The sequence below is a fragment of the Heterocephalus glaber genome, unplaced genomic scaffold (genome assembly GCF_053883595.1).
Source record: "Heterocephalus glaber isolate CG9 unplaced genomic scaffold, H.glaber_assembly_v1.0 deba00001523, whole genome shotgun sequence".
Taxonomy (NCBI): Eukaryota; Metazoa; Chordata; class Mammalia; order Rodentia; family Bathyergidae; genus Heterocephalus; species Heterocephalus glaber.
The window spans coordinates 21,929,085-21,941,743 of record NW_028258327.1 but is presented as its reverse complement, the minus strand read 5'-3'; the positions used below and the strand labels follow the sequence as shown (position 1 = coordinate 21,941,743).

General features: G+C 34.8%; 1 protein-coding gene across 14 annotated transcripts in view; it reads right to left on the bottom strand.

Annotated features, from left to right (window-relative positions):
- The window catches only part of Snx14 (sorting nexin 14), a 74,782-nt gene that overhangs the window by 27,986 nt on the left and 34,137 nt on the right, over nucleotides 1-12,659 (bottom strand). For 8 of the 14 annotated variants that reach the window (XR_015441550.1, XR_015441551.1, XM_087188058.1 and 5 more), the window contains 4 exons: nucleotides 11,460-11,615; nucleotides 10,799-10,923; nucleotides 3,055-3,113; nucleotides 2,024-2,050 (listed from right to left, as the gene is read on the bottom strand). Coding sequence is in view for 11 of the 14 variants with exons in the window: in XM_087188058.1 (XP_087044184.1) it covers nucleotides 2,024-2,050; nucleotides 3,055-3,113; nucleotides 10,799-10,923; nucleotides 11,460-11,615 (367 nt within the window). In the remaining 3 variants the exon portion in view is untranslated. The remainder of the gene's footprint in view (nucleotides 1-2,023; nucleotides 2,051-3,054; nucleotides 3,114-10,798; nucleotides 10,924-11,459; nucleotides 11,616-12,659) is intronic. The other 6 variants (XR_015441552.1, XM_087188061.1, XM_087188063.1 and 3 more) reach the window with 1 other exon arrangement.

Here is a 12,659-nt window from a genome sequence, read left to right as displayed (position 1 = left end):
TATATGAGAAACTCAAAGTATAAATAATTTACAGAGCAAAATAAAAGACCGATAATAGGAAATGGGGAAATAAATCTTCTGTAATTGGGGATGGGACCAAGAGATGGAGGGAGGAGCAAGGGGAGAGGAAGATGTAAATGGGATTAAGTGTGTTATGTATATGTACCAACACCTCACAATGAATGTAATCATTATGTACTGCAAACGTACAAATAAAACAATTTTAAATATCGAGTATAACAATGCAACAAAAATATATATAACTGTATATACACACACACACACACACACATATATAAAACTTCTCAGTACTTCTTTTTCAGATAAAACTTAGCAAAAAAAAAACACAACAAAAAGTAAGACCCTCTGTGGTTGACAAATGTTCAAGCAAAATTCAACCTTATAATCATATAAATACTCAAAAGAGGAATGAGGCATAAAATATCTTATTTAACTTCAAAGCAATGAAAATGCCAAAGGGGAGGGGTAACAATGAGGATATGGATAAAAGCAAATACAGCCCAAGGAAACAGCCTGCTCTCCCATAAACATTAAACATTGGTTTTGCTGGGCATGGTGGCGCACACCTATAACCCAGCATTTGGGAGGGTGAGGCAGGAAGATTACTTCAAATTAAAGCCAGCCTGAACTGGATAGTGAGACCCTGTCTCAAAATGCCAAAAATAAATTAATTAAATAAATAAATAGGAAGGTTGGTTTTACAAATTTTTTCAGCAGTTAATTTCTTAAAGCAGAAATTCCAGAGAAGAAAAGGGGGGAAAAAGGGGCTAAAAGGAGCAAAAACGTCCTCCATTGGGGCCTAATGCTGGTATCTCAGTAACTAAAATCCTAACTTTTACCCAATCTAAAACTCAATTTCACTATGAAATACTACTAACTCTTACAATAAGTATCCAAATAAAATGACTATTTTAAAACCTGGCACTTTGTTTCTAATACTTAACTTACTGGATAGCTAGTACTCTACAAGCAAAATTTATCTAGTGAAATAATGGTGCATTTACAGAAACAAGAGGAAACTGATCGAGTTTCAAATACACCAGGTATATCATGCATGACATGTATATTTTATACATGGCTGAGGAGCAAAACAAACATTTTAAAACTAGAAAGCCATTTATAAGTAGTATTTTAAAAGTACTTAAACTAAATTATTTTATCTAAACAAGCATTCAATTAGTGTTTTTTTAAAAACTCAGAGCTGTAGATACAATTGTCCTTGAAAGAAGATGTTTTTACAAAGATAAATATAAAAATGTTGACAATGGGCCAGGGATTCACCTCAGTGGTTCTGCCACCTAGGTCCTGAGTTCAATCGCTGGTACCAAAAAAACAAATGTTGACAAAATAGCCAGGCATGGTGATGCATGCCTGTAATCCCAGTATTTGAGAGGCTGAGGTAGGAGAATCTCCATGGGTAAAATGCCAGTCTGGGCTATATACTGAATTCAAGGCCAGCCTGAAATACGGTGAAGCCTTGTGTCAAAAAACAAACAAAAACAAATTGACAGAATATTACTAAATATTTATCTCTAGAACCCAGATTGTTCTAGTATTCTAGAATCTAGAGTATAAAACAACGAAGGTTTTTAAAATATGGTATGCCCAGAATCACAGAAGTATCATTATACCTATTTTTTAAAAAGCTCTATAAACATAAAAAAAAATCCTAAGAACAATTTAGCAAAATCCACAACCAAAAAAAGAAAAGAAAAAAAAGGGCAGTATCCTTGAAAAGCAAGATACTGGTAAAATAAATAATTACAACATCTTAAAAGTATCAGAACATGTTTATTTTTATAACAGCATGTTCAAAAAGGAGATATTTAGAATCAAAGTAGAGATTCATTTTAAAGTTATTCTACACAACTGATAGAAAGGCAGTAATTGCACAGTGCTTCTTTTTTTTCCTTTTCAGTTGTACTTAAGATTGTTTGGAGTATACTTTTTGGACTTTAAACAAATACCTTATATTGAAAAGAATCACAAGCTCAAGACTTACCGAAAGTCATCCAAACTTAGGCTACCTCTGCAATATCAGATATGTGAAATTATACAAGAAGAAAGAGAGAAAGCCCAGGTATTAAACAAGTTTCACTATAGAATACAAAACAAAATTTAAAAGTTACACAAAAGGACAGCACTCATCTTTGTAAAAGTTAAAAAATCCAGCTAGGTATGGTGGCATACGCCTGTAATCCTATTTAGAAGTCTGAGGGAGGAGGATCACAAGTTGCTGGCCAGCCTGGACAACTTAGTGAAACCCTGCCTCAAAATAAAATAAAAAGGGATGCAGATTTAGCTCAGTGCTCCCTGGGTTCAATTCCCACTACTGCCAGAAAAAAAGTAAACATCTTTAAGAATAGTTTAACAAAAGTAAGAGAAACAAAGCAGATGGTTGCATTTGGGTGTGGGGATAAAAAGTACAGATCACTAAAGTTCTTAAAAATGGAATATGTTAGAAAATAATTCTGTATTTATTTCTACTTAGGCATACCATTTCTTTGACATAGTAGAAAAATATGTGGAGACTAAGCCACCAAAAACTTGGCACAAAAAACAAACTCATTATTTTCCAACATAGAATCTGTGTCCATGTTAGATATAATCATATGTGCTTCTTCACACACTTAGCATTAGGATTTTTAAAAAGATTATTTTGGGGTTGGGGGTGTAGTACAGTACTAGAGTGCTTGCCTAGCATGCATGATGCCCTGGGTTCAACCCCCAACACTGGAGAAAAAACAGTTTATGTTCTAAGCTAAGAAGCAAAGTTAACAAAAGATTACTAAATATTAAAAAGTTATACTTTGAATATACAATGAAACAGGTCAAAATTAAAAATATTCCTTAAAAGTTTACTTTTGAACTACAACAAATATATTCTACAATCACTGATGAGGTATTTACTCATGAACCAATAGTTACATATTCATTCAGAAAAAAAGTCAATAAAGACAAAGACACTATCACAGAGTGATTAGCATCAGCAAGTTCAAAAACAAAACATACGTACGGGTTAAGTGCACCTACCGGTTGAATTTTGAATTGCGTGTTGGTGATTCTGCACCTCTTAAAAGTTGTCTGAAATACTTCAAAATAATACATAAGAATTATAACTTAGTAAATTAATATTTGACTTTGAAACATGCTATTTTATGTCTCTACTCTCTAGTTTAAAGGAAAAGATATTTTAAAAAAAAGAAAAAGAAAAGACATTTAAGGGCTAGAGCACGTATAGTTTGTGGTACAGCCCATGCCTACCATCTGCAAGGTCCTAGGTTAAATACTTAACAATGAAGAAGGGAAAGTAAGAGGAAGGAAAGAGAGAAGAGAGGAGAGAAGAAAGAGGAGAGAGAGGAGAAAAAAAAAAGCTATTTATTTTTTATGGCATATCAAGAAAGTGTTTAAATGAAGTGAATACAACCACAGTCCAATACAATAAGGATTAAAATACTGCAAATAGAGATATTCAGGCCATTTGATTCCCTCTAGTCTACAAATAATGTATATATGAGAATGGGGATTCTGAATCATCGCACTATTACATGTCAAATCAGGTAGAACAATTTGGTCCCAGTCTACCTAGTCACATAAACACAAACATGGTTTTAATACAGTAAGTCTCTGACTTTGAACAAATTCCATTCTGGAAGAACATTCCTAAGTCAATTCATCCATAATCCGACAAAGTGAGTCTTATTCACTACATCTGTGACTCGTTATTATTTTTTCTTAAAATACTTTTATTAGTATATTTTAGGTATACAATACGTTTAGATTGATCATTGGGTGCTTATACCTGTACATGATGTATCTTGGTTATTTTTTTCCCCATTACTTGTGTGCCCCTCACCCCCTCCACCCTTCCCTATTTACAAAGACTTCGTTTCCATTTTTTTTTCTTTTCTCATAAATTTTCCTTTCCCTTCTTTCCTTTCCCCTTCCCCTCCCACCAATCCTACCCCTTTGGAACTTTTACTATCTCATATTATCAATTATTCATTTTAATCATTTTAATCCTTATTTACACTTTGTTTCTCACACTAGAGAAACTATTTGGTATTTACACATGTGTGTCCTATTTATTTCACTTAAGAGGATGGCCTTAATGTGCATCCATTTAGCTATAAATGTCTCTATAGTTTTTCATTCTTTATGGCTGAGTAGTACTCCATTTTATAAAAAAAAACCCATTATCTTTTTTATCCAGTTTCCAGTTGATAGGCACTTGGGCTGTTTCCAAGCTTTCGCTATTACAAACTGTGCTGCTATAAACATGGGTGTACATATAGCACTGTGGTATGATTCTTTTAATTCTTTCGGGAAGATACCCAGCAGGGGAACAGCTGGGTCAAATGGGACCTCTAAGCCTAGTTCTCTGAGGTATCTCCATACTGATTTCCACAGTGGTTGCACCAGTCTGCACTTCCACAAACAACAGAGAAGGGGTCCTTTCTCCCCACACCCCCGACAGCATTTATTATTGGTTGATTTCTTGACAGCAGCCATTCTTTCCAGGGTAAGGTGGAATCTCAGTGTTGTTTTCATCTGCATCTCTCGAATGACCAGTGATGTTGAACATTTTTTCATGTATTTATTTGCTTTTACTTGTCTGAGAAATGTCTATTCATTTCAGATGCCCATTTTTGAACTGGGTATTTGAATTTGGGGGTTCTGTTTTTCAGTTCTTTATATATTCAAGATAGCAGCCTTTCGTCTGAGGTAGAGCTGCTAAAATTTTATTCTGACATTGTAGGTTGTCTCTTAGCTCTCTGGTGGTTTCTCTTGCAGTGCAGAAGCTTTTTAATAAGATGAGATCCCAGTTGTCGATTCTTTGTTCTAGTTCCCATGCTACTCAGGTTTTGTTCATAAAGTCTTTCCCTATGCCAATGTCTTCAGGTGTTCTACCTAACTTATCTTCCAGCAAGTTTAGTGTTTCTTTCTTAATATTTAGATCTTTAATCCACTTCCATCTTAGTTTAGTGCATGGTGATAGATATGGATCTAGTTTTAATCTCTGGCAGGTTGAAATCCAGCTTTTCAAACACCATTTATTAAATAGGCTATCTTTCTTCCAATGAGGGTGTTTGGCTACTTTGTCAAAGATGAGGTGGCTCAGTAAGTCTGCAGTTCTTTTTGCATCTTCTACCCTATTCCACTGATCCTCAGGTCTCTTTCTTTGCCATTATCATTCTGTTTTTATAACAGTAGCTTTGTAGTATAGTTTCAAGTTGGGTATTTTGATACCCCCAGCCATGATTCTGTTGCCTAGAATTGCTTTTGCTATTCTGTCTCTTCTGGTTCCAAATGGATTTTTGGATTGTTTTCTCTAGTTCTATGAAGTATTTTGTTGGAATTTCAATTGGGATTACATTGAATCTATATAGCAGTTTTGGAAGTATGGCCATTTTCACTATATTGGTTCTTCCTATCCAGGAACAAGGGATGTCTTTCCATTTTGTTATATCCTCCTTGATCTCCTTTTTCAGAGTGCTGTAGTTTTCAGAGTAGAGGTCTTTTGTTTCCTTTGTTAAATTGATTCCTAGATATTTCATTTTTTTGGATGCTATTGTAAAAAGAATTGTTTGCCTAATTTCTCTCTCAGTGAGTCTGCTATTTGTGTATAAGAAGGCTACTGTTTTTTGAGTGTTGACCTTATATCCAGCTACTCTACTGAATCTGTCAATTAAGTCTAGAAGTATTTTGGTAGAGTTTCTTGGGTCTTCCATGTAAAGTATCCTATCATCAGCAAATAATGACAGTTTAACTTCTTACTTCCTATCTACAATACATTTATTTCTTTCTCTTTTCTAATTGCTATAGCTAATGTTTCCAGAACTATATTGAACAGGAGTGGTGATAGTGGGCATCCTTGTCTTGTTCCTGATTTAAGCATGAAAGTTTTCAGTTTTTGACCATTTAGTATGATGTTGGCTGTTGGTTTTTCATAGTTAGCCTTAATAAGGTTGAGATAAAGACCTTCTATTCCAATTTTCTGTAGAGTTTTTATCATGCATGGGTGCTGGATTTTGTCAAATGCCTTTTCTGCATCTATTGAGATGATCATATGGATTTTGTCCTTGACTGTTAATATAGTGTATGATTTATTGATTTATGGATGTTGAACCATCCTTACAACCCTGGGATAAATCCAACTTGGTGAGGATATATGATCCTCTTGATGGCACTTTGTATTCTGTTTGCCAGTATCTTGTTGAGGATTTTTGCATCTATGTTCATTAGGGAGATTGGCCTGTAGTTCTCTTTTTGGGTTGGGTCTTTCCCTGGTTTTGGAATCAAAATAACACTTGCTTCCAGGAAGGAATTTGGAAGCCTTGCTTCCCTTTCAATTTCCTTGATGAGTTTAAAGAGTAATGGCAATAGTTCTTCTTTAAATGTCTTGTAGAATTCAGCAGTGAAGCCATCAGGACCTGGGCTTTTGTTGGTAAATTTTTTATTAAATTTTCAATTTCACTCATTGTAATTGGGGTGTTTAGAATTTCTGTATCTTCATTTAACTTTGGCAATTCATATGTATCTAGGAATCTGTCCATCGTCTACATTTTTCCATTTTATTATAGCACAGGTTCTTGAAGTAGGTATTGATGATCATCTGGATTTCTGCTGGGTATGTTCTGACTTCCCCTTTTTCGTTCTTAATTGCATGGATTTGAGCCTTTTCTTTCCTTTTTTTGATAAGGTTGGCTAAAGGTGTATAAATTTTATTTATTCTTTCGAAAAACCAACTCTGTTTTATTAATTTTTTGTATCGTTCTCTTAGACTCCATTGCATTGATTTCTGCTCGGATCTTTATAATTTCCTCTCTTGTACGAGCTTTGGGTATGTTATGCTCTTCTTTTTCTAGGTGTTTGAGGTTCTGCATTAGGTTATTTATCTAAGTTCTGTTTTCCTAATATGGGCATTCACTGCTATGAATTTCCCATGTAGAATTGCTTTCATTGTGTCCCACGGATTCCTGTAGTTGTACTGGCATTGTCATTTACTTGTAGAAACTGTCTAATTTCTTAATTTCCTCTGTGACCCATTGGTTGTTCAGGAGGGTGTTATTCAATTTCCATGTGTTTGTGGGAATTTTGCAGTTTCTTGAGTTATTGATCTCCAATTTCATTGCACTATGGTCTGATAATATACAGGGGATAACTTCAATTCCTTTACATTTACTTAGACATGTTCTATGAGCTAGCATGTGGTCTATTTTGGAGATGACTCATGTGCAGCTGAAAAGAATGTGTATTCTGATTTTGTCGGGTGGAACACTCTAAAAACATCTATTAAGTCCATTTGTTTAATAGCTTAGTTCAGTTCTAGAATTTCATTGTTAATTTTTTGTCTAGATGATCAGTCTATTTGTGATAGTGGGGTTTTGAGGTTTCCCACTACAATTGTATTAGTGTTTATTTGGTTTTTCATGTACATTAATATTTGTTTTGTATAGGTGGTGGCATTCATATTTGGTGCATATATATTTAGGATTGTCATCTCTTCCTCTTGGATTGTTCCCTTCACAAGGATGTAGTGACCATCTTTGTCTCTCTTAATTAGTTTTGGTTTGAAATCTACTTTGTCTGCAAATAAGATTGCTACCCCTGCTTTCTTCTGGGTTCCTGTGGCTTAGAGAACTATTTTCCATCCTTTTACTTTCAGTCTATGAACTTCCTTTTGAGTTAGGTGTGTTTCTTGTATACCGCATATTGCTGGATTTTGCTTCCTAATCCATTGTCAGTCTATTTCTTTTGATTGGTGAATTGAGGCCATTAACATTGATAGTTATAACTGATAGATAATGACTCGTCCTTGTCATGATGTTTTACTGTTGTTGGCTCTTTTATTTCTTTTTTTTTTCCCTTTCCATTTAGTTTCTTACCTTGCCTGGTGGCTTCCCTCTGTTGGGCCTCATGGAGTTGTGACCTTCATTGTCTTTTTCTAGGATATTGCTTAGAATTGTTTGGAGTGCTGGTTTGGTGTTCATGAAATTTCTCAGGTGTTCTTTGTCGTGGAAGTATCTAATTTCCCTATCAATTTTGAAGGATAATTTTGCAGGATACAATATTCTAGGTTGGAAGTTATTTTCTTTTAGGGCTTGAAATACTTCACTCCAGGCTCTTCTTGATTTGGGGGTTTGGGTTGAGAAGTCTGCCTTGATTCTGATGGGCTTTCCTTTGTACGTGGTTTTTTTTTTTTGGTACTGGGGATAGAACTCGGGTCCTTGTGCTTGTGCTGCAGGCAGTGAAACCACTGAGCCTGTTTCTTTTCTCTAACTGCCTGTAGGATTTTATTCTTCTCTTGGCTTTCTGGGATCTTGACTATTATATGTCTAGGTGTAGATTTTTTTTTTGATCATGGCTAGTTGGAGTTCTATATGGCTCACTTATCTGTATGTCCAATTCTCCACCTCTGTCTGGGAAGTTTTCTACTATTACTTTTGTGAAGTTTTTTTTTGTCAATTGTACTTTCTCCTGTTTTCTTGTGGACTCCCTATCAGTCTTACGTTATTCTTCTTTGCATCATCTAGCAGCTGCTGGATTGATTTCTCATAGTCCTGTACTATTTTTAAGAAATCTCTGTTTTGATGGTCCTTAACCGTAATCCTGTCTCCTATATCTGATATTCTATCTTCACATTCCCTTAATCTGCTGTGCATGTTTTCAATGGAGTTTTTTTTTTTTTTTTTTTTTGGTACCTGGGGTTGAACTTGGGAACTTGCACTTGTGAGGCAGCTGCCGGAACCACTGAGCTAAATCCCTGGCTCTTCAATGGTTTTTAATCTCCTGAATATCTGTTTGAATCTGTTTCATGGATTCCATTTCTTTTTTATATTGGATGATCATGGTTTCCATTTCCATTTTATGCTGGGCATTCATGGCTTCTAGCATGATTCTGAGCTCATCTATTTTTTTTTCTGTTTCTGTTCTAGAGCCTCTAAACATGTCTTTCACTCTGCTCACCATCTCTGTAGTTTTCTGGGAAACTATTTCTGTTTTGAATTTTTCTAGCGCCTCATTCATCTGTTTTGTTACTTCCTGTGCTATCAGTTCAGGGTGTCCAGGTGGTTGATTATCAGGCTTTTCCACCTCGTTTACCCCAGAATTTGCCTTTTGTGGGGTGAAAGTCCAAGTTTGTGCCTTCCTTAAATGTCTTCTCATTTTTGTTTTTGGTACTGTCCTTGGTTTAGTTCCTGAGTTCATACTTTTAAGTTGCTTATTGTAAATATCTTTGTTGATGTATTTAGAACCCTTATGGAAAGACTGCTTCTTAGAAGTGTCTTCCAGATATAGCTGGTCTTTAGGTTTTGAGTCTCTAAGGGCTCTGAGGCTATCTCATTTTCATTATACCAGGAAGGACAACTGATTAGATCAATGACCACACCTTAGCACAAGTGATACAATCTGCAACACAAAAGTATCAAGTACCTCTTAGAAAATGACAGTTTGTGGTAGTTATTAATCTATCACCTTTAACTGTGTGAATTAAATCAAAATCAAGGACCAACCCAACATATGTTTATAGTGAATAAACTCTTCAATATAGCAACTTAACCCTTTGGGATGGCAAGTTAGAAGGATTTGGAGAGGGAGAAATAGGTAGGTCTTAGAAGGATAGGGGAAGGTTAGCAGTGAGGCCAGACGGCACAGGCAAGAGAAGGAAAGAGAAGAAAAGAAAAATAAAGAAGTAATACGAATTAGGGCCAGAACAGGAACACAAAGGGGAGATGAAGAATAATATGGGACAGCTAGGGAGTGAGGCAGAGAGAGGGAGAAAGAAAAGAGAAAAGAAAGAAAAAAGAGAAAAATAAAAATTTTAAGAGTAGAAAAGAAGAAAAAAATTAAAAATAAGCAAAAAAAAAGTGATAATTTTGAAAATAACAAAAGATAAAAATGAAGGACCTCCTTCAGGGTATGTCTCTGCTGTTACAATAGACAACGTGGGCAGGAGTATGCAGTTATAAGTCAATGAGTCTCAATAAGCCAGTCACAGACCCGTGAGATTCAAGCAGATTTGTGGCTGCAAATCCCAAGGTGAGCTCCCTGTCCTCCTGCAGGGTTGAACTCTGCAATGTTGTATTGCAGGTTCCAGCTGCCTTTTCTGTGAAGATAGTCCAGGTTCCAATGGGAGGTGATGACCCCTCCAACTTACCAAGCACGGTGGTCTAGTGTGCTTTTATTGCAGAGATTCTCTTCACTTTTCCAGTAGGCTTCAGTTTTCATCAGGGAGGCTGAGAGGCCCTCTCTCTGTTGTTCACTTCTGCAGCTCAGGACAATGGCTTTTATGTCCCCCTGGGCCTCTGTAGTGTGGAACCAAGTAGTTGCACAGCCAAGAGGCCAGATGTGGGGCAGGGGGGCTCTGTAGCTCTGTTGTTCCAGGCCCCCACTCAGCTAAGCTGGCGGCTGGTGGGCATGCGCGGGGGGATCCTCATGTCTCCTGGTCACAAGTGGGCAGAGCGAGCCAGATGGAGCAGGGTGCAGTTAACCACAACTGCTCTGACCGCGCAGCTAAGCTGGCCTCTGAATCTTATATATATAGTACACCCTTGAATGTTCAAAAGTTGGGACTTACTGTATTAAGAATTGTAGTTACAAATTTACAAATTGTATTTACAAATTTACAATTTTAATTCCCATTTAGTTATAAAGTAGAAAAGTATTCACTTTCTTAATCTTTATTTTCCTATTTGAATCATTTATCTAATTAAGTATCATAACCATTATTAAATTGATATAAAAATCCTCAAACACAGTAAGTATTTTGACTTACCTCATCACTGTGGCAGAACATAAGGGTAAACACATTCTCCAAGAGAGAAAGAACATGTTCATATGCTTCAAATAGACATCTCATAGTTTGAAGTTTCACAACATCTATGTACGGGCCTTCAGCAACTATTCAAAAAATTATATTGTAGGAATTATTTATGAACAGCATAAATACCTTACATATTAGTTTAAAATTCATTACTGTACAGTGAAAGAGCATACAAATAATGTTAAAACTGTATTTTACCACAACTCCACTTTAAGAAATCACACTTGATTTTAAAATTGTAACAACCAATTCTGCCAAATACTAATTATATGAATTGTGAATAAGTTCCTCAAAGCCTTCAGCTCACTAGTAAATATTCAAAAAGGTTTTAAAAATGATTAAGATGTGATATGTATATGTACCAACCCCAAGATGAATGCAATTATTATGTATTGCAAATATATACCTGTACTACAAAAATAAAATTTTTTTTTAAGTTTTAAGCTGGAAGTTAACAAAAGACTGCTAAACATTTTTAAACTAAATATTAAAAAATAACAATAACTTAAACTACCCATGTACCTCACATAGCTGTTACAATAATATATTTAAAAACCTCTTTGAAAACTGTAAAAGAGTTACAGAATTCATTCTCTTGTCATCTTTGACTTACTTCTTTGAATTTCTTCTACAATGAAAGGATCAAATCTAATTTTGTCAATACTTTCATCCAGACAATACGTTTTATAAATCTTCTGCAACTCTTCATGAAGAGATAACATTTCATCATTTGATAACTCTGGTCGTAAAATTCTATCATTAAATTCCTCTAATGAATCAAAGAAAAAATAAGAAAACAATAGTTTATTTTAATATAAAACTATTCATGAAAACTTCATATTCCTATTCTAATTGTAGTCAATATTAAAAGTAGCAATTATAAGACAGATATAGTAGCACAAGCCTGTAATCCCAGCACTCAGAAGGCTAAGGGAGGAAGACTGCCATGAGTTCAAGAGCTGCCTGGGTACACAGTGAGTTCAAGGCCAGCTTGAACTACATAGCAAGAGCCTGCCTCAAAAAGCCAAAAATAAGTAAGAGCAGCAATTATAAAAATCTAACTCATCATTTTAATTTTTAAAAAACATTTGGTTGCAAGTAAAACAACTACTCATATAAAAGAGTCAACTAAATTTTTATATATTAATATAAGTCATAAATGGATAGCAATACAAATTTGCTAAAATTTCAAATGGTAAACATATTTCTAAAATTTTCTTTTAAAGAATATACTAGATTAATTTCCTATACCAAAGGCCATTTAATATTTTGAAATCTGACTCACTAAATTAAAATGATACAATTTCTTTTGATCTCCAATCAACGTTTTTAGACAATAATTCCCTCCATCATAGAGGCTGCACACTAATGGCACCAGTACGTCTGAATATATGAATCTTTTTTCTAAATTGAGAGATGACAGCCACAGTCAAAATATTGAGTTTTGAATTATTTTTTCAAGAAGTATTATTAAGGAGTTTAACCTTTTATTCTTAATTATTCAAACTGATATAAAAGTTAGGAGAGGTTTTAAAAATACTAGAACAAAGTATACAAAACCTGTGGGATAAGAGCATTAAGCTGCCATTCCTTTATGACTTAACATGGACAAAACTGGAATTTTAAAAGGAAAAGAATGAGAAAATGAGGCAGCATATTTGAAGAGATAACAGCCAACAATTTTCAAAAAATTGCTAAAAGACACCAACCCAAATATCCAAGATTCTTACAAAATGCAAGCAGAATAAATTAAAAGAAAACTAGACATTACAGTTAGATTGTAGAGATAGAAAGCATAACCATAAACATGAAA